Source organism: Argopecten irradians, chromosome 5 (assembly GCF_041381155.1).
Source record: "Argopecten irradians isolate NY chromosome 5, Ai_NY, whole genome shotgun sequence".
Taxonomy (NCBI): domain Eukaryota; kingdom Metazoa; phylum Mollusca; class Bivalvia; order Pectinida; family Pectinidae; genus Argopecten; species Argopecten irradians.
Window position 1 is genome coordinate 26,423,479 of NC_091138.1, and position 23,206 is coordinate 26,446,684.

General features: G+C 35.9%; 1 protein-coding gene across 1 annotated transcript in view; it reads right to left on the reverse strand.

Annotated features, from left to right (window-relative positions):
- The window catches only part of LOC138324346 (prolactin-releasing peptide receptor-like), a 33,063-nt gene extending 11,050 nt beyond the window's left edge, over positions 1-22,013 (reverse strand). Inside the window, exon 1 of the mRNA XM_069269421.1 lies at positions 21,264-22,013. Coding sequence (XP_069125522.1) covers positions 21,264-22,013 — 750 coding nt within the window. The remainder of the gene's footprint in view (positions 1-21,263) is intronic.
- Positions 22,014-23,206: the final 1,193 nt, after the last annotated feature.

Below are 23,206 nucleotides of genomic sequence, written 5' to 3' on the forward strand. Positions count from 1 at the left end.
AAGGACCAGGGTACTCGGAATGGGCCTGCGGCATGCTGGGATGAAGGGCTACCCAAGTTTTTTCCAATGAATGACATCGACCGTCATTCACGTCGCTGGGATCAAATAGGCTCAAATCTTTAACCGACTTCTTGTAAATTACTAAGATGCCTAGAGAATGGATATTGGTCCGTAGCATGGTGAGGATCAAGGGACCTTCATTCATGGTCTTATTCATCAAATATATCAGAAACTGAACTTCTCTTGTTAAAAGAGTTATTTTGTATTGCTTTAATTGTTTGCCACTACTATGTTCTTTGAGGTGTTGTATTGTACCAATAGTCGCCATGTAGGTAGGGCGTTAGAATTGTACCTGCTGCCCCTATCGCATGATTGTTAATATAGAATCTTATCTTTTCTTTTCTTCCTTACCGACTTTATCTTTCCTAATGCCTCTCTTTGCACCACCTCACTATTGGCCTTGGGTTGAGCGTTCGTCCCTGTGGGGAAGGCTCTGGGTTGTGTCCCCTAGCCGAAACACACCAAAGTCTATAAAAGTGGTAGTTCCTGTTCCTGCTTAGCGCTCAGCATACAAGGAGTGGGGCGATTGGTTCACCCGTTGTCATTATAATGTGACCGAATGGAGTGTGTTGCTCGGTGTCTTCGGCGGCATGCTTCAGTGATATAGCACTATAAAAAAGGCAACAGTTCCACTATAAAAGAAGACACTACATGAATATACCACAGTCTCCCAAAACACGCACCTCGCGCAATATACACGCAACACACAGCATACATGGGGGCCGTCCTTACATGACCATAGCTGTTAATATGACGTTAATCAATCAAACAAACAAACAAAAGTGCTAGGGTCTCTGATAAAGTACACTGAACTACCAATGATGAGGGATTACCATCCTAGTCAAGGTGTGTAAGGGTCTCTGATAAAGTACACAGAACTAACAATGATGAGGGATTATCCATCCTAGTAAAGGTGTGTAAGGGTCTCTGATAAAGTACACTGAACTAACAATGATGAGGGATTACATCCTAGTAAAGGTGTGTAAGGGTCTCTGATAAAGTACACAGAACTAACAATGATGAGGGATTACCATCCTATCCTAGTAAAGGTGTGTAAGGGTCTCTGATAAAGTACACAGAACTAACAATGATGAGGGATTACCATCCTATCCTAGTAAAGGTGTGTAAGGGTCTCTGATAAAGTACACAGAACTAACAATGATGAGGGATTACCATCCTAGTCAAGGTGTGCTAGGGTCTCTGATAAAACGCACTGAACGAACAATGATGAGGGATTACATCCTAGTCAAGGTGTGCTAGAGTTTCTGATAAAGTACACTAAACTAACAATGATGAGGGATTACATCCTAGTCAAGGTGTGCTAGAGTTTCTGATAAAGTACACTAAACTAACAATGATGAGGGATTACCATCCTAGTCAAGGTGTGCTAGGGTCTTTGATAAAGTACACTAAACTAACAATGATGAGGGATTGCCATCCTAGTCAAGGTGTGCTAGTGTCTCTTACTTAGTGACACTTTGACAGCGATAGTTGTTATATAATACATCAAATCAAATACATAGCTCGATAATAATAAAAGATAGATTAGTTTCATTTGTCTGCTACCTCGGTTTATCTACCGGGCACCATAGCTGTGTGACGTTAGCGAGTTCTTATTTTTGTTTTGTCTTCTTTCCCCTCTATAAATTGTCTATTACATAAGGGGTGTTCATCAATTACAAGTGTCTGCTACCCCACTAATTGGATACCAAATACGTACGACGGTTACAGAGGTTATACATCACGGCTTGTCTTCATCAGTCAATGTACCATACAAAGTCGAGGGAAAACTTCAAACACAGTTTGTTATAGACACATCATTCTTATATTATATATATGTGTTCGTGAGAGTGCGCTTGTGATTTATTTTTATTATTTTTTCCCATATTTAAAAATAATCACACGGACAAATGATAGATCGTTTGCGAAATCTGTACTTGTAATCAACAGCATATGGGTTCTTTAACGTGACAAGAGAGGCATATAAAATAATACAACCTCATATGTAGCTCTGCCAATCAGTTAGAATATTATTCAGTTAACTGCTTTGATTAGTTAGCAAGGGGTTTTTTGCCCGAGAATCTTCTTGTCACATTATGATTATAATAGAAAATTAATATGAATACTTTTCCACTTTGCTAATCTTCAAAAGTAGAAGTATCAAATACTTCCCTCGACTCTTTATCACTTTTGTCCCCGTGAACATCTTTGTGTGATGAAGGACGTGGGTTCTTTCCTCTAGCCAAGACACGCTATAATCTATTAAACAGAATTATTCTGCTCTTGGTCAACGTTCACTATGAATAATGCAACTCCACATATTCAGTTTGATATTAATAGCAATCTATTTCAGAATTACCAGAATATGAGTCTTTAAGAAGATATACGCATTTAGTAAACACTAACCATCGCATAGATGAAAGGCGGTCACTTTTTAACACTTTAACAGTTGATACGATGTCAGGAACCAATTTATTACATTTTAGGTATTGAACAAATATGCAAAATCGCATCATACACTTACATAAACAATGTATACGGTAGCTAAAATGAAGGAAGTACATCAAATATAAACACAAAAAACCAAAGAATAAATGAATTAATGAATAAATAATCGGATGGGTAGATGAATTTACTCATTGATTACTTAATTAATATAGTATTAAAGACAGCATAGGTGTTTTCTGCGCATGGTAGTTAATTGGTAATTAAAAGACATAATACTTTATAATTGAATTATTTGTGATATGTAAATACTGATCCGATATAAAGGTTTTTTGAGCTATAGATGAATGTTACTTAGTATTTGCAGCGTTTATTGCCATAGCATTATTGTTTACTAATTAAAATTAAATATTTATCTAAGATACTTAATGCATATATATTTTATTTTAGTCACTTATTCTCCGCTTGAGATATTGGAGAACAAAAACCTAGTTTGTGATCTACAAATTGTCATATCTATTGTTTAAAAAGTTTTATTTCTTTCACCGTAAATATAAAAAAATAAGACAGTTAAATTCCTAATATTGAACACACGTGCTAATTGTGTTAGTACATAAAGGTTAGGGTATGAGGCCAAGTACACACAGAAGGCCAGTAAAGTCGGAGGCTTTTATTACAGACGAAAAATCAATTGTAATAACAATGAAAACCAGGAGAGCAGGTCAAAGGGAGACAATCCAAAGTACATCCAGACTTCCCAGAAAGACAGCTGGTATGGTGCCAAGTTTTAATGCGTCGCTTGAGGAATCAACAGCACTCTTAGTACATTAATTGACCCATCGTGATCTGATGGCGACTCTTTTATGGCCAGTATAATCAAGTCTTTGAAATATTATTTTTCTTGGTGAAAGGTACTTTTATATCCTACATACTAAACTATACTATATTCTACAGAGACATCAATCTGTTAAGAGAGATAGTGTGTTTGATTGATTGGTCGGAAGGCTTTAAATTAGGTTATTTTATTCAACTAAATGTCTGTTTCTTTGGAGATCAACGCTAAGTACCGACATGTTTATTTTATATGTCTATATGTGTTTTTAACGTTATGAAAATTTCAACATCAGTATAATAGACCCATCTGATAAGCAGATAGCCACGATATAACACAACTATGATACTATCACCAAAATTGAAATTATTGTGATCCCCATATTTTGAAATATGTCAGCTGATATGAATAAAACTATATCAATCACAAGATTTTATATAAAACTCTAAATCAAAAGTATTACATTGATATACCATTGTATCATTTCACAATTCAGATCATTCCAGTCAGACAGAGGACCAAGACTCTGACTAATGTAACATAACATTCTTGGGAAGAGACCTGTTGCCTAAAAGGAGGTATTGGCCAAATTAGGTCAAAGATTCAGTAACTGAATTAACGCAGAACCAGAGGAAAATCAGAAATCAGGCAATAGGCTTGTCATGTAGCAGATTTCTGTCACAATCTGAAAACAGTCAGCATCTATTTGTTATTAAATCAAGTCTTGGAGATAAACTAAATGTTTGATTGATAGACGAAATTGTGAAATGCCACAACGAACACTAACACATAGGTTACTACCTCCCGTTCGTTTTGATGAAGCATAAACTAATTTGTTAGCGGCTTTCAAATCCATAATTGGCAATTATGCAGCAGAAAAGATGTTTTCTAAAGCCTTTTCTGGGGAAGTTTTTTTAGAATTTCCAGTGCAGAAGATTGCGTATTGGAAAATGTGTCGTATGGCTTAATCAATAAATCGAGACAAGTTGCAGCAGGACCAATATATGGTGTAAGTGAGTAATACCACTCTCAGAATTTGGATATTAGCAGTAACGCCTCATTCTTGAAATGCCCACTCCCCCTTGTTTTTTATTTTTTTATTTTCTCTCTCTAAGCTTTACATTATCAATGTATACAAGCTACCTGTTTGTAGAAACATTCTAATTCTATATATCAGAATAAACCGTATCCACAGAAACAATATCTTATTAACAAAACAAAAAAAAAAAAAAAAAAACAAAAACAATGAAAAGAATATAAAGAATAATTGTACTCTATAGTGGTCGCTACTAATTCACAGTTCCATTATTTTTCCATCAATGCTTGTTATCGTCATAAAACGTCATCTCCCCATTTGATTGTTATTGTATCGCAATTTCGAATATTCATCTGCTAATCTATAGATAAGCATTTTGCTAATATACACTTATAAACATTTGTGACATCAGAAGGAACAATATGCAGCACATTGGTTTGTGAATAACAAGCCATTCTCTATCAATTGATTATCATTATTAGCATTTTTATTCTAAAATAGTCTTAATTTTAAACGACAGTTATTTTTCAAACCATTTCATACTTATCTAGCATCTCCACGAAAATTTAGGTCCGTGGTATAAAGAGGTTCATCCCCAAACAACGTGTTTCCATGACAACTTGCTATCGGTCTATCACAATTTACTGAGAGAGTTCTTCTGCATGCACATAATGGCATCGCTGGCGCCTTCGATCCCAAATGCAAGACTGTGTCTGTCCTAGTGAACATGTCAGCTGCATTTTATGTCACTAGATGTACCAATGTCATATAAATGTCTCGTAAACATCTAAGTATATAATAACTCACAGCATAGTACACCAGAAAGGATTTAGAGTGCCCATTTAGATTTCAAATCTTCTGTAATGTGGCGACATTTAGCACGGTGGACTCTTTGTAGATAATGCAACTTTCTGTATATATGATTGTTGTTGGTAGACATTATTAGCACGTATACATATAAAAACCTCAGTTTTATTGAAAACAAACTAACATAAAAGGATGTTTTGTTTGGTTCATTCAGTTCAACATATCCTACTAACAGCCAGGACGCCCTTCTTTGTGAGTAATGTGTAGCGGTGTGTGAATGTCTGTATATTTTGTAAGACTGCAGTATATCCGTTTGGTGTCTCCTGGCCATAATGGAACTTTTTTATAGTGCTATTTTTGCACTGACGTGTGCCGCCGAGGACACCCATCATACACATCCTGTCTGGGCACATTATATTGACAAAGAGCGAATCAGTTGTCCCACTCTTTTATGCTGCAGACTCCTACTATTAATAGGATCTCCCCCTACCTTGTGGGTAGGACAGGGAAATCTTTTTCCGAAGAGGAGATTCACGACTTTCTAACCCGAGGCTTGCTTTAGACTGTCGTGAATCTCCTCCGAGGGTAGATATTTCTCTGTCCTACCTACAAGGATGGGAATGATTTTTTCGGCCCTGTAATTCCCGCAAAAAATTGTTAAAAACTACACATAACGTAATTTGAAAAAGGCAAGTATTTATTTACTTACTGTATCAACTTGGAGATTTTCATTTTACTTTGTCAAAAACTTGCTGCTCTATGAAAAACAAGAATCTAAATTGTTTTGAAATATTCAGTGTCACAGAAATATTAACATACATATTGTATTAAAACCATTTAAATAGTCGTTTTACCCGTAAACGTCGATGAAATATGTGAAGGCATGTGGATTTTTGATTACGATTATCATTAGGTCAAAATTCAACACGTGTGTGAAGCCAGAGCTCGGGGCAAAGGTGACGTACATAATGTATCTGGTCCAATTGGACTGCACAGGTTAATGTTTCTTTGCATATGACGTTTTACAACTTCAGTAAATCACGCGAATTACACGTGTAGACTGTCTTGGTCTGGGTAAGACAGAGAAATCTTACCCTCACGCTTTCTATTCTTTTTGATAAAATATTGATACCTTTGAAACTGTAATAAAACAGTGTCTTGAATTATAAAATAGTGTAAAATCTCAACAATATGCAACATGGATTCGGTTTATCCTGACGTATAAACTTGATTGTACACCGTAATGATATCAGATTTAAAGACAAATGACAACGTGAAATGTCACAGACAGTGAGTCTGCTCTGGTGTGATTGTTTCATAGAAATGCGTGGAATCATATATCCAATTCCAATAATGTGTATTTACCAAATGTGCATGTATGCAAATAGTTTTCCTTGGCTCTGCTTTCATATGAATAATGAATATATTGCGAGATTTCACCGTGGATTGCATCTGGATCTAATCGAGTAAGATTACATGAATCATATGTAACTAGTATATTTACATGAACAAGAATTGGTTTGGGAACTGCAAGGGAACGATCTGTGCACTTCGGGATTTTTTTGGTAGGAATGTTTCGTAATTGAAAGTAAAGTTCGGATGATCAGGTGATGTAGTGGTTAAACTTTTTACCGCGCCAGTCTGAGTTCGATCCCTGACACGGACATCAGAATGTTATAAATCCCCGATTATGTGAGATTATCGTAGCATTCAAGCTTACTCCCTCGTACATCTAGGCAATCGAAAGTGGTTTTCGTCGGTTAAATAACTTGCTTTATACTCAATTTAGAATCAATAATAACTTTGAAAAATAGTTGCAGATACAGTTACTCCAAGAAAAATGATAGTATTGACTTTAGAAAAGAAGGCGATGTTTCAAAGCACAAATAAACTAAGATAAGTTCTAAACATGTAAGATGATCAGTTCTAAACATGTAAGATGATCAGTGCAAAGCTATGAAAACAACGTATGGTCATTCCGCTTCTTCACTGCGTTCAAATAACGGAACGGTAATTATGGAACTATACATATTTACAAAACTATACTTGTAAACCTGTACATTTTAAAAGTTAAAAACCGATTCAGTTTCAGCATGCACATACACTACTGCAGAAAAGTGATATCGGCACTGAATCAATTCTTTAACAGGACAAACTATTAAGATAGAATGTAAAGTGTTCCATTGGGGTATATAGAATGTAGTTTGGTTAGTTGATGATGGCTTAACGTCCCATCACCTGCTGAGGTAATTTTAGTAACGCTTCTGTGTATGTTTTGTGTGAGTGAGTGTGAATGGCGGTATTCTTGGGTAACTGCCATAAATTCGTGTTGTGTCTCCTTGTAATAGGACTATATCACTGAAACATGCCGCCAAAGATACCGAGCAACACACCCTAGCTCTCTTTGTGCCGAGCGCTATAAACTTGATTCGGCCAAGGGACGGAACCTAGAGCTTTCCTCACAGTGGCGGACGCGCAAACCAAAAATATTGAGACGGTGTCTAGAGATTAAAAAAGAATATGTAAAATATCCCTTTCAGTCGCCATTGCGATATCATGCAATAGGGGCAGCAGGTAATTCATATCGCCTGAACGTCCACATATTTACAATAAATCATTCAATGGGGCAGCAGGTACATTTCTTATACCGCCATAGGTTGACCTGTATATAGGACAGGGCAATACAGACATGACTGGCATGTGCTGGTTACAGTGGGAATAAATGAAAGTATTTGTTTAGGTGCTACAATAGATCCATGAGTACTTTAACACAAACGTCTGGTTGCTGCATGACAGTAACAAATAAACTGATAGGGGATTACATAATGGAACTACATATAAGGGTCAAAGAATTAATTCAGAGACGTTTGGACGACAATGAGTATCCGATAATAGTTGCATAGGTCAACACACATATTTTGGTGCATCATGACTTGGATACTGAAATGTAATTGATCGGGGTATTGTCGAATGTGAACTCGTATAAGAGTCTATGGAATAATTTGAAAGGGTTTGCTCAACCATGCTGATGATACTTTCCTAGTTATTGACTTTACATGTGCAAAATGAGGTTTACATATTGTCTTCGCAAAGATCAAACATTTTATAATGATTAACAATAATGTGTCCAAGTACAGCTATCGTAGTTCTAAAGGAAAGAATATTAATTCAATGGCTATTTTAACGAACGATATAAGATTCTTGTAAATTTAATCAGAATATGAAACAGGAAACTAATATTATTAAAAACTCGTTATGCGTATAACGTAAATACTGACGCCCATACGTTCAAGTGCAAATCGATTTACAAACTGACCCAAAGAGCGATTTTCATGTTCTGATTTCGTGTCCAATGATATGTATTTCCTTATCACAAGAGAAAATGTCGCATTATGTTTGATATATCTTCAGGGGATATTAGAAATTGTATTAAAACAGGAAATGGCGTCGGTATTTTTACAAAATTACCAGATTCCTGGATGAAGTATTGAATTCGAGTCATTATGACGAGAGCGCCACACCAGTGTTAAGGAGATTTAGCTATGTCTACTGTGTGTTACGTCATACAAACCAGTGCACTTTTATCGATATGTTCAGTAGTTTTGAGTCGCCAAGTTTTCATTGATATAATGTAGATCGATTTTTGGCGCATTCAGTGTTGCAGTCCCATCAGCTTTTTAAAGAGTTTATATGCGTCCTTGTAATAAATGTTAGGAAGCATATTGAATGCGTATATGTGATATTACAACACTGTTGTTTCATTTAGTAGCGAATGACCACAAAGACAGATGACAGTGAAGGGAAGTAACTCTGACAGATAATAATGGTCTTCGAGTGATCGTTGGAAATGATCCGAATTTTGTTCGGCGTTTGCTGTGTAGAAAACAACACTTACAACTATATGACTTACTTTGTATTGTCCTTGTTCAAAAATAAACATAAAAACAAATTAGTCCAAACCGTCGATGTTTCTAAATACCAAAGTCCAACTGACATCTACATGTATCGGTAAAAAAATGTCCAGTGTGTCATAAATTTGTCAAAGGGATGAAATCTTTCAGATAATAGAAAGATACGTTACAATTTAGAATCTATTATCGACATAGCGATGTAAGTAGTGACTTATACAAATATAAATATTGCTTGGAAATTGATGGTCTATTCGAATTTTAATTTCGACAACAATACAATGTAGTTAACCACGATGGTGGACAACATTCAATAAAACACTGTGTTTTTCTTCCGATCGCAGTTTGATCAAGGTTTGATTTAAATCCATGCTTTAAATAGATCACAATGAGAACATATTGCGGGCGGACCTAACATTTAGGTGATGCATACCCTACAGGCTACGAGATACAACCTACAAAGTACTGCATTAAGTCTGTATCTAATACAGAGGGTACTATTATATCAGTACTCTGTCGTCTACACCAGGCGACTGATCAATCAAATCTTTCTCGACTTAATGTCGAGTGTGTTTAGTTGGAAATGGACTTGTACACAAATTCAGATGTACAGAATTAACTTTATTACGTAATTCACTCAAAAGTACCATTTGCGTTGATGTATTTTGATGAAAAAAGTATTTCTGTCAAAATGTGTTCACATGATTCGAAGGTGAAGCATAACTTTCCACAACTTTGCTAGCCAAGGTTAATAGAGAAAGGATCGAACTAATACCCTTTGCTAGCGAAGTTGAACTTTACAATAAACTTGTTTTATTTTGTTATGAAAAGAGAGGCGCCTTTTTTTCGAAAATAATGTGTCTAGAACGCGAGTTCATATCGCCTTCTAACAGATAATAACTATTAGAAAAGACATTCTAAAGGTCAAGAACGTTCATGTCCGATTGATGGTTTGAAAAAAATGACTGTCAAGAGATATTAAGTCAGATATCGAGAGAAAGTGAGTTTCAAAACAAAGATATTGTTACTTTAAACAGACGATTACTAACGATACGATCGGTTTACCGATGTCATTTCCACTAGTTCCGATGTATCATGAATATTAAACCATCAATACATATTTCGCAATTTCGTTGTGACAATCTACTTTCGAACAAATTGATGTCCCCCATGGTATAAATAATAAATACTCAACCGTGATGGTTCACATGGCTCATCAAAGATGTTTTTGTCATGATTAACTATAATATTACATAGTACTGTGGACTGGTAAGTATTTTGATCGATTATCGACTCATTGATTTGACATCAAAGCGGGAGAGGTGCACATGCTCTGTAGAGCGTGTACCCTTGATGTGTCTTTTTCTCTCATGTGTGTTAGCAATGTTAATCAGACTCACACAAGCACTTGATTGTCGCTACAGATACCAACAGATCCCAATAAAACGTAGTTGTAGCCAATATATTATTGAATGTTTCGCATGAACTTCATCTTCATACATATATATAACAAAGATTCCGCCAAATCATCCATTAATTTGTCTCCGTATGCTGTTTTCCTGAAGTACAATGGTGATAGACTATTGAATCAATGATTGAGACGATGTACATGCTCATGTGTATCCACGTAGTTCACGTAAATAACCCTACAATCGCCGATTTACAATTAAGACATGGTACTGAAATGTCGTTATAAGGAGTCCTAATGAAAACGTTACGTAATAAGCAATTAAACGACGTCAATAAAATCTCATGCTACTGCATAACGTTATCTAGCGACCTAGAACGGAGAAGTAATAAATAACGAATCAGACTGGATGCATTGTCGTAGGCTTTTATCTACCAAGACCTTGTGAATCTTTCGTTGCATTTCCTGTTACTTCAAATAACGACAGGGATTTTACCAAGGACAGGGGTTTATTTTTATTTGAAATTACATGATAAATTGTCTAAACATGTATATTTGTGTATTGGATAATGACGTTTAGCTGCTATATATTTATCTTGCGGATGTAACAAAAACAATCAAAAACATTAAGTGCTTCGGGCGTTATGGCCGATATTAGTTTGCAGTTTGAAATCGATGAATATTCTGAAAAGAAAAATAGATATTTGATGTAATTTACAAATTTTCTCGAAACCAGACGCATATTTTGAATATTTGGTAGAATATTTTGAAAAATATATTTGTGAGAAAAACAGATTAAGCTCGTTCCTGAAGAAAAAGTCCTGTCTACTTACATGGTAAATGAGCGACATATCCATTTATCTGAGCTGACAATGAAATGTTACAGTTTATAATTGACAATTCAAACTGAAATTGTTAAGTTTAACTTAAGGCTTGTTTTTTTATCATAAGTCTTATGAAAGACGATATTGTATTTGGTATGTTCAAGTAAGATCGATGATGACTTTCGTTTATCATATCAATTGTGCAAAGGTTTTACTGTGCTTGAAGATCATCCAGAGTTTCTTTCAACTGTCATTGGCAATATCAAACACAATCTATTAACATTTGAAACTTTAAACTTTGCTGTGACAGTTTTCCGATATTACTGCAATTCTCAAGAGGTGACAAAATACATTTAGACATATACTCCATCAAAGCACAGAACTAAAATAATTCCTCAGTGGGAGATAAAAACGAAATCGAACGACAGCTTAATGTTGACTCGCACGAATTCACTGTTGACATTTCGATATCATAGGCAATCAATCCCTCCCTCATAGCCCTTAAACTTTTAATTATCTCCGTGAATACCTACTATATAAATATCAGAAATGTCAAAACATTCCCAAAGCGATTTTGGAGTGTTAATATAGACAGCTTCACTATAATGACAATAGTGTGTTAGGGTAAAACATTTAAAATATGTTTTTTTAAAGATCTTAAAAGTTAGAAGCTACTGATAGAGCAGGTAAGTTATAAACAGATCTACTAATGTACACATGCATATTTGTATAACCCGTTGCAAATATATCGCTTTATACTGAAAAAGACGATGTTTGTAAATATTTAGTCCTTGCGGATGTTACATGTGATTCGGGTCTAGCTATACAGTAACATACAGTTGACAGTTCTCAAAAAAGATATTGCCCGATACAACACTTTCTATGACTTTTGTCTCGCCAAGAAATGTTGACTTGCGCAACGGTCATAAATATGATACATGTTACAAACAAAATTGAATAGTCTACATTAGGCATTTTCCATATCTTTTTATCTGTATATGGTGCATAATGTTATCTTATGATCACATACTTATCAGTTTCATGTAATTGCTTTGACACGGATCATACAAATGGTTTTACACTTGTATTTATCCTATATGTAAAATTCCCAAACACCCTGCCCCCAGAGTCAGTGTTAGGGGAGGATCCCGTCCTATATACCTGTATATGGTATCGTCAGTGTCAGATATTAGGACCTGTGCTATTATTAATATCTTCCTTATTTAAAGATGCTCCATCGCCAACAGAGCATAAATGATATTCATCACTTGAACAATAATTGGTGTGTAATCGTGTATATATCTGTCTAATTAACACAAAAACTAACATAAAATAATTTATTTTGCCTTTGGTGCATGCGCAATCAGTACTTCATTCCATATAGGATATAGTGCCACGGAATTTTTTCGGGATGCAATTAATTATTTTTCATATTTTTACCTTGAAGTAAAATTAGAAGCTCAAACTTTTCAGTGGTGGTAATGGTGTAAAGTACGTAACTTTTGTAACCAAAGAAAAATACTAAATCATCTGCTCCTGTTTTTAATAGTGAAAAAATACCATTTGTCAGCGGTGGAGCATCTTTGAAACAAAATTGTTTATATGAGCATAGTTGGTTGGTTGATTGGGCTTTACGTTAATGTAAGGACAGTCGGATTTCGGTAAGTTTTGGAAGGCTGCGGTGTATTCGTTTTGTCTCCTTTAAATAATGGGACTTACATGGAATTTTCTGAAAATGAACACGAGTACTGTGAAATCATTAATTTTCGTGGATTTCGTTTTTGACCAAAATCAAGTAATTTACGTCCCCACGAAAATTGATCTTTTTCAATGAATGTATACATACATGTATGTCATGTAAGTTTATGTGTTGATAGAATGATAAGTATCTTACTGCATGAAGTACAGGTGACAGTTTTGACTGTGTGATTTTAGCGGTAATGTGTAAGGTCGTCTCCACAATATACAGTTCACAGTATACATGGGTGCTACAAAAGAAAAAGCGTTATGTGTTTCCTTGATATCGGGTATAAGTTAAGACCATGCATGCTCTGTCTCAAATGCAAATATCAACAACCTGCAAGGTCATTCAAATCAGGTCTCGACGGAGACCAGCCTAGATAGCATAATTTGCACGTTTTATGATTAGTTTTTAGTAACACGATATCTGCTCGTTAGCTGTCCGTATGTATTGTTGGTTAATTGTTTTAACATCTCCACATTACCAGCATTGTTTTAATTGATGCCGGCATTACGAGCTTGGCTCAGTGCCCGATATCAAAGCCAGGTCTTACGACATTTCCCAAAGAGATATTTTATTTGGTGGTCCGGGGTTATTGTATATGATTTAGTAGTTTAGGATATATCTCCTTGAGTAAATTTCTGTTTAAACATATTGATTTGGAATAAAACACATAGTCTCCGGGGCCTTTTACCATATATTGCCATGTCTATATGTACTAGAGAAGGCATGCTAGGTAATAGTTATGTTGTTTGGGGACATAAAACAAGACCGGATCGTATGTCTCGACCTACATCTCTAAACATGCTTTTTAGGGGTTTACGAATCTTGAATAGTGTCTGCTTGTTTGTGTGCGTATATCACATTACAAGCTGCAGTGATGCACCACAAATGTCTAGTTATTTCAAGTCTGTCGTAAGGCTTACCGAGAAAATAACAAACACGACAAAAACTGCAAAACAGAACTCTTTTAAGCAGAAAAAATAAAAAAAAACATTGCAACGATCCGAAGTCCCGTATATTCATATATTTGCTTGGTGAGTTTAATCATTACAAAAGTTATCTTTATTATCTACTTTAGCTTTTCAAGTTTTCTGTCACCTGAGTTCGTCCTCAAGTGACCTATTCTAATCGCCATTTGTCCGTCGTCGAGCGTCGTCCGTCGTGCGTTGTCCGTCATGTGTTCGTAAACAATTTACATCTTCGACTTCTTCTCCAAAACCGCAGAAGCAACTTTAATGAAAGTTTGCCAAACCTTCTAACGTATAAGGCCAATCAAAATTGTCAAAAGGGGTAAAATTGACTAAAATTTCAAAAAAAATTCTTCTTCACTCACAGATGTGGTAGAATCAAATCCTCCTTGTAGATGGAAACATCTCAAAGGTCCTCTACAAAAGTGTGAATTATATGACCCTGTGGTCTCAAGTTTCTCCTTGGGTAGGGGCTCATGTTTACATTACTATAGTTTATATAGGGGAAACACATTTTTGAGGATTATTTGGTCATTTGTAATAGGAAATTAGTCAAATGTTGTCAGAATTATCCCTTTGAGATGGCCATTGTCCCTGACTGACCCACAGGGCCTTAGGGGCGGTGCCAAAAGGGGTCAAATAGGCTAAAACTTCAAAAATCTTCTTCCGAAATTCTGGAACTGGCAGAATTAAATACTCTTCACAGATGGAAAGGTCTTAAGGTCCTTTACAAAAATTGTGAATTATATGACCCTGGGGTCTCAAGTTTCCCCCTGGGGAGAAGTTCATGTTTACTATAGTTTATATAGGGAAACACATTTATGAGCATGTTTTGCTCAATTTCCATATAAAATGATTAAAACTTAATTAGAATAATTAACCTGAGATATCGAATTTTAACATCATATTCATATTGGTCCTGGTCGATTCATGGGGGCAATGGGGCAGGGCCAAAAGGGATTAATTAGGTTCAAACTTCAAAAATCTTCTTCCAAAATTCTTGAAATGGTAGAATCAAATACTCTTCTATAAATGGAAAGTTCTTAAAGTGTTTTATAACATTTGTGAATTATATGACCCTGGGATCTCACGTTTTCCCCTGGAGTGAGTGTCAAGTTTACGATAACTTACATAGGAAAAAACACATGTATGGATATCAGTTTTGCAATATAATTTCATTTAAAGCATATAACATTTTAGTAAGGCCATATCGGTCCTCGCTGACCCCATGGGGACCAGAGGGTCATGGGACAAACGGGTCAAAATTAAAATAAATCAAAAAATTCACTTTCTGAGTTCACAGGTTTGCAAGGAAGCAAATATATATTCATAGTTTATCTACTCTTAAAAGTCAATTTTATAAAATCACTGACCAAGGGCCAGTATATACTAGTGTTTATATATTTCATTCTACATGTATATCTGAACTATCTTGCTATTGCGGACCTTCCATGTTCGATGTTTTTTTTCTGTTATCATGGAAACTCAGTCAAAAATACCAATTACAGTTTATTTTTGTTATCTGTTGTTATTTTTCAGTGTTACAATACTCGCATACATTTAAAGTTATACTTTAATAATTCTTACTTCGACCTTGATGTAATTGGGTTTTATTCCAACTGCGGGGCACGGAGGATAATGCTTTGCGGCTCCTTGTTTTTTGTTGTTTTTTTTTGGTGCCTGTAGGGGTCTACAAACATTATTTAACAATGACGAGTTCTGTTATGGTGGCGATGAGTTTGGACAATAGGGTTTTACCTCTCCCACGAGAGAAATACTGATTAATTATAACAAGGTAAACCTTAAGGCCGATTATACTTGCGCTATTAGCGTACCTTAGCGTATTTTGTTTTAAAAAATGAGGTAGTGGAGGTACGCCTTGGTACACTATTATACGTTATAATAAGTTATAATACGCTAAATTAGGTCTAATGATGTGGGCATTACTAGTTAGAAATACGCTAATGTAGGTTCTGATACGCTGTCCTACGCTTCTATACGCGTATTATAAGAGTTAGGTTAGTGGTAGAAGTACACTTAGGTACCCTTTGACACGCAGTGACACGCTACATTGTACATTGATGTAGGTTGACCTACGATGTAATACGCTAATGCGTGTTCCGGTACCTTATTTTTTATTTTTATCTAAATGATATGTCAGCATGGATTCACAACAGCGTACTTGAAACATATGTTTTCGGCAGCACGGGGAAGCCAACTTTCAAGAATGTGATGAACAATAATGCGCCCCAATACTGTGGATGACATGGATACTCTGTGAGGGATCTAAATAAATATCCACGTGTCCTCTTGTGCCTGACATATTTAACAAGTTAATTATGTCATTAGTGCAAAACGAAAAGGCTGTTGGGGAAAATGATAAAAATAGATTATTGGACTCCTGGTGAGTAAAATGATAAAATGAGATTATTTGACTCCTGGTGAGTTAAGGTTGTTAGTTTATTTGAAGGATATGATGGCTAATTGGGAACTTAAAGTTTGTTCTTAAATCATATCAGGTCCGTTTTTAAAATCTTAAGAACCATTTCAAAATTAATGTAAAATAATTAACCTAGCTCTACGCCGAATAACATCCATCAATTTACATTAATCTATAACATAACGTGACCTAGTGTACGACAACGTACCTAACCTATCTCAGCCTAGGAGCTAAGGTAGCACAGCATGACTTAGCGTATCACATCTAACATTTATGCGTAATTAGGGATGTAGCATGTAGCAAACACAACGTGGTTCATCGTAGTATTATGTACCTTAACGTTCTTTAACGTAACGTTGACGTGGATTGAAGCAGGCGGCGGTGGTACGTTATCGGTACGTTACTACCCGCATATCAATACATTTAGGCACAATTAGCGTACCACAATTTTGTGCATGTTCAAAATTTAAAATCGCCATAATCGTGGGGTAAATTATGGGTAGAGGTGCGCTAGTCTATACGCTCCGATAAGTTTAAGTACGTTAATGTACGCTTTTGTATGCTAAGCTACGCTGAGGTACGTTACTCTCACAATACGTTATTGTACGCTTTTGTAGGCTAAGCTACGCTGAGGTACTACTCTCACAATACGTTATAGTACGTTATTGTAGGCTAAGGAACGCTGACGTACATTACTCTCACAATGTACGTTATGGTACATTGTTGTAGGCTAAGCTACGCTGAGGTACGTTACTCTCACAATACGTTATTGTACGCTTTTGTAGGCTAAGCTACGCTGAGGTACATTACTCTCACAATACGTTATGGTACGCTTTTGTAGGCTGAGGTACGTTACTCTTACAATACGTTATGGTACGTTATTGTAGGCTAAGCTACGCTGAGGTACGTTACTCTCACAATACGTTATGGTAAGCTATTTGCGCAAGTATGACCAGGCCTTTACAGTTTTCAGAAGGACTTAATGATTCTGTACAACATAAAATACAATATCAAGTATTCTAGTTAGAAAGAAAACATCCCATATGTGTTAGTTATTATCACTTTAACGAACATTCTCTTCCAATTTGCTACGAACATGCTTAATTTGAAACAAATGAAAACACTTGATCGGATAATACAATTTGTGTTTTAATTAAAACCCTTTCATTTATGTATTTTGTTTCACTCTTTTTGCAATATTGGTTAGATATAACTCTGTAATATTCCTATTTGGTTGTGGTCTAAAATTCGTTAGTCATAGATTTACACCAACTAAAAAAGCAACAGATGCCCAGATACAAAATTACGTTCTCTCTTTTTTTCTATTTTTTTTTACATTTGGTAATGATATAAAGCTATTTGGCCCATATGTTTTGTATATTCCAACCTCATCATATTCATATCATGGTTATCAATAGTGAAAAGATATGGTAAATTCTTAAACCTAATTTGCATTTTGCAAATGTCTAGTAATGTGTCGAAAGCATTTATGTATTGCAAGCTCGTAATATCATTTTATCTTCCACAATTCACTGATTTTTCACCGGTTTTAGCCGTGGGGGATTTCTGTCAACCCCTAGGGTATGACAGATTGCGCGCGCTAACCTTTTGAACCTGAAGACAATCACGTGACGTCATGACTTCATGCGGTGAGACCGCAACTTGCATTGTCGATGACGTCATCAATATTAACGCGCAAACAACGGAACCATGTTCATGTCGCGCTGAATATGCTTCTTTTTAGGCTAATATCACTTCCTTTTCTTTTGTATCATTACTATGCTATTACTATCGGGCATATGATCGATGTGGAATTAACTGCTGTTCGCCTATATGTATCTGTTTTGACTAATGTACTTTATGTGGTTTAGTAAGGAATGCATATTTTTTACTTACAATACATATTTATGTACTTTAAGTTACCCATACCCTGTGCGCTCAATATTATTAAAATTCATACCTCATCTTTCATGATCCGGAAAATAATTCCGGATCTTCCTTAATCCCGTAGGTGTTTTATGACCTTATATGCAATTAATATCTGTGTTTTGTTCCAAAAGGTGTCAACATAAATGATTGGTTCATATGTATAGTGAGATAATTATTCAAACCTTCAGGGGATACAATTGAAGATTCCGTAGAACACTGAACTTTTTCTTAGGGAACCACATGTACTTTTAAATGTCAATCAAACGGAGTAGTTATAGTTTCTGTTGATGGAAATTAACAATCTGGTTTGTTTTGATTTTATATTTCTCAGCGTTCTATCTAAATGTTAGACTATCTAAGACGACTTCCCCGTATGTGGTATATTGTGCATGTGTTTTTGGAGAATGCGGTATGTTCGTATTGTGCATCTCCATGTTAAGTGGAGATTTTGCCAATTTTGTAAATCAACCTCACTATACCTTCCTAAGACATAGAACAGCACACCAATTGCTAGAAATATGACATAAAATCATAATCTGATGATTGAACTCCTGCATATCCCATCTGTAAATTTAGTCTTTTCATATTGATAACACTGTGAATAGTGAAAGCGATATGCTTAGTTGGTCCCAGGTTGATTTTTAATCTTTTTGGTTGCCATAATCAATGTATTCCTGTTAACATTACTTTTACTTGGGACTCCTTTTCATGCCTAGCTTGGTCGGCCAAGCCTTTTTTGATCAACTCCACTAATTAACAATACGAAAAAGAAAGCTTTTATATCTCCGTATTTCTATAAGAAGTTTTTAACAACCTCAGCTCTGATGCGATATCCACAAAATCCGTTATTGTATATTCTACATATTTTTCACGTAACATTTGCAGACACATCTGAGCACGACCATATTTCTCCGCACTATGCCTGAGGGAGATTTAAATTTGTGTTTATTGCTTTAAGAGTCCCAGAGGAAAAGAAAATACATCTCCGAACGGAACTCGATAGTTTTCCAGAAACACATGTGGATGTTTACTGTTTGTTTCGGTGTCTTATTTCTTTGGCTCCTGTTAGAATCAAAATAAATCATAATCGAACGATTGACGTTGCTATAACCCTGTCTGATATCATTACAAATTTTGTCTGTCGTCATAAAGTAGAGATGTATACACCATATTTACGTCCAGAATAATAATTAAAAAAACACACAAATTGATGTTTTTGAGAATGTTTTGAAGTCGTGTAGCTTGCATTCAGTGATACAATAGTTTTTGTTTTTTTTGCTTTATTAATGGCCTATTGACAGCCAGATTCATGTAAGGACGGCCTCAAATGTATGCGGTTTGTAATGAATAAGAAGTGTGTGGTGTGTGTTTTGGGAGACTACGGTATATTCGTGTTGTGTTCTTGTTTAGTGGAACTGTTACCCTTTTTATAGGGCTTTATCACTGAAGCATGCCGACACCAAGCAACACACCCTATCCGGTCAAATTTTCTGACAAAGAGCGAACCCGTCATCCCATTGCCTTAGTTGGCGAACCAGTCGCTAAGCAGGAGCACACACTACTACTTTTATAGACTTTGGTATGTCTCGACCAGGGGACAGAACTCAGAGCCTACCATACAATGCCGAGCGCTCACCCAAAGGCACAAAGTGAGACGATGTCATAGAACACGCTAGGAAGAAGACAGTTAGGAAGAAGAGAAAAGATAAGATCCTAAATTTTGACGCTTTCTACGATCATGCAATAGGGGCAGCAGATACAATTTTAAAGCCTTGCTTCAGGGCCTTACATGATACAATAGAAAACAAACAAGTGCGTCACACTCGTCTTCGTATAGTTTCATTGATCATTATAAAGATCAACGTTCTTACCTGAAGATGGGAAAATTACATCACTAAATAATAAGGTTAAGGATAATTGTATAATTTCATTATAATGCTAGGGATATGTTCAATGAAGTAATTCAATCATGTTCAAACCTAATTTTACGATGCCTTAAACATGCAATAGGTAAATTGAAATAGATACTATCATTTATTTCCTTAACAACATGGCAAGGTGTAATTGGCCCTTCCTTTGGTGAAGACGTTATCTAGAGCAACATACTTTTCTTAGAAAAATAGTGAAAATGAACAAGCTACCATGAAGATTGCATTGAAATAAAGAAACAACGACTGTATTATGACGATTGTTTAAACATTTTATAATCAATACCCTAACACGACCTGATTAGAATAAATTAAAGTAGAGCCTTATTTGCTACTACTATATGAAATATTTAGATATTTTAGTATGTGCATTAAAGATGCTCCACCACTGAAAAATGGTATTTTTTCACTATTAAAAACAAGAGTAGACTTTTTAGTATTTTTCTTCAGTTACAAAAGTTACTTAATTACACCATTTCCACCATTGAAAATTTTGAGCTTCTGATTTTACTTTAGTTAAAAATTTAAAAAAAATTAATAGCATTCCGAAAAATATCCATGACACTATATCTTATATGGAATGAAGTCAAGATTGCGCATGCACCAAAGCCAATATAAATCATATCATACTTTTTGTGTTAATTAGACATATATATACACGATTAAACAACAAATATTGTTTTAAATGATGTATATCATTGATGCTCTGTCAGCGGTGGAGTATCTTAAATGTTAGGGCTGACGATGAACGTTGTAAATACATTTCAAAATACAGGATAATTTCACAAACCAAAATTCTCTTGGAATTTTTAACTCAAAAATTTATTTTAGGGAATCAAAATGTCACGACCATGGCATTAACCTTCGACATGAAAATATAATATAATCGTAAAAATAACCGACTATATATTACGTCAATAATCCTTGTTCTTACCTTGATTTTGGACCTCAGTTGTAACATATCTCTCATTTGGTCACGATTCCCAGGTGTTGTCCTCTTCCACAGCACGAGGCCGACGATACTGTAGGCCACACATAGGACCAGTAAAGGTAACAGGTAGATTATGACAAAGAGAGCCACTGAGTAGGATCGTTGGACCTGTACCGACGGCCAAATCTCGGAACATTTAATTCTGGTTGTATTTCTGATTCGCTGTGTATGGGCAAATGGCACAACAGCTGATGCTATACATATAGAGAATATCCAGGTGGCCACAATGACATGTTTAGACCGGGCTTGGGATGCTTTGGAGTAAAGCGGAAAAGTGACAACAATAAACCTGTCCACTCCGACTGCAACGTTGATGAACACACTGGCAGAAACGGACAGCGTTTGCATGAACAACACAATCGGACACATCGGTTCTGAGAACAACCAACTTTTATAAATGGTGTCGCCAAAAGTAAATGGCATGCAGAAAACTGCCATGATCAGGTCCGCCATCGCCAAATTTATAAGAAACGGACGTAAATCTGTCCGTGATCGTCTACCACGAGCAAACACTATAACGACCAAGACGTTGCCAATAATAGAAAGCAGAGTTGTTAGGGAATACAGTAAGGAAAGAAAAACTACCCACTCCGTAGAAACCATTTCGGGATGTAGAGTTTCAGTTCCATTATCACTGTCATTGAAACGTGTGTCATTACTGATAATATCGGGTATTATAATATCCGCGTCCATTCTTAACGCAATCTGTAAGGTGACAGAGACAAAAGTTGGAAAATGATTGTAAAAAAAGCGCTAACGTTCTTTTATAGTCACTGAAATGCACCAATTTACCTACATAAAGATAATTGTACAGAACAAAGTATTCACTTCCATTCCATGGAAATCAAACAGGTGGCAAACTTATTTGTGCACTCCATTTAATCCCTTTACGAAAAGCAACTCGTTCCATGAAATAGGGTTGTTGACATAAGCCGACGGGGACGTTGGCTTGACAATGTGAATCCAACACCTGTCGTAAAACGGCTATCCCAAGCACCATGAAAACAAAACTGTGATGTCGACAAGCGTTAATGTGGCCCCATATCATATCCTTAACTCACCAGGACGTTTGAAAAGTTGAATGAATGATACATGCTGAACATAGAGTCATTAATTGTTAACGTCCATAAATGAAGATAGATAGCGACGTTGTATTGCTTTGATAGTTATAAACATTACTTATCGATCTCTTCCAGGCAAAGCAGCACAATTGATAGAAACAGGGCTAATGCCACCTCCCGCTTGTCACACTCCAATAACCGATATGGCCGGCTATCTGGAGTCGTTCGCTTGTTTTATATATTTAAGTTTCCCGAAAGTTATTACCTCATCAATAAAGAGGGTTTGGTTGCGAAATCCATCGGCAAATGGTTTTCTATGCAACACTCCATTCCCGACGCTGTTTAAGTGTGTAAAGTTGTTCACGAAATTTGAGCCTTACGAGAGACGACAACTTCCGAATGAAAGTGAGTGTTGTATTAAGACTGGACATAATACTGACATTCAAAGGCAAAAGAAAGCTATCAGATGTGACATTTTAGGTAACGACATGTCGACGGAATTGATCCGATCCAATAAATAAACGTCCTGACGCCTGTTGATGCGTACAGCAGAGTGAGGTGTGATGCATTCGAGTGTTGACACCGTAGTCTCACCAGGGAGCGGTAACATACTGCTAACACTATAATTACCTTATCATCAGGACCAATAGCGTTCAGATCTTAGCACCCATGTCCAGACGTATTCATTAAGCCCTAAGGTACAATACCTATGTACAAACTAATCCTTCAATGATACATCCATGTGATAAAACTAGCGCTGGGCAAAGCTAGGGAAATGAAGCCCTGTGGTTAAGAAATTGGAAAATAACATGTTACAGTACTTTT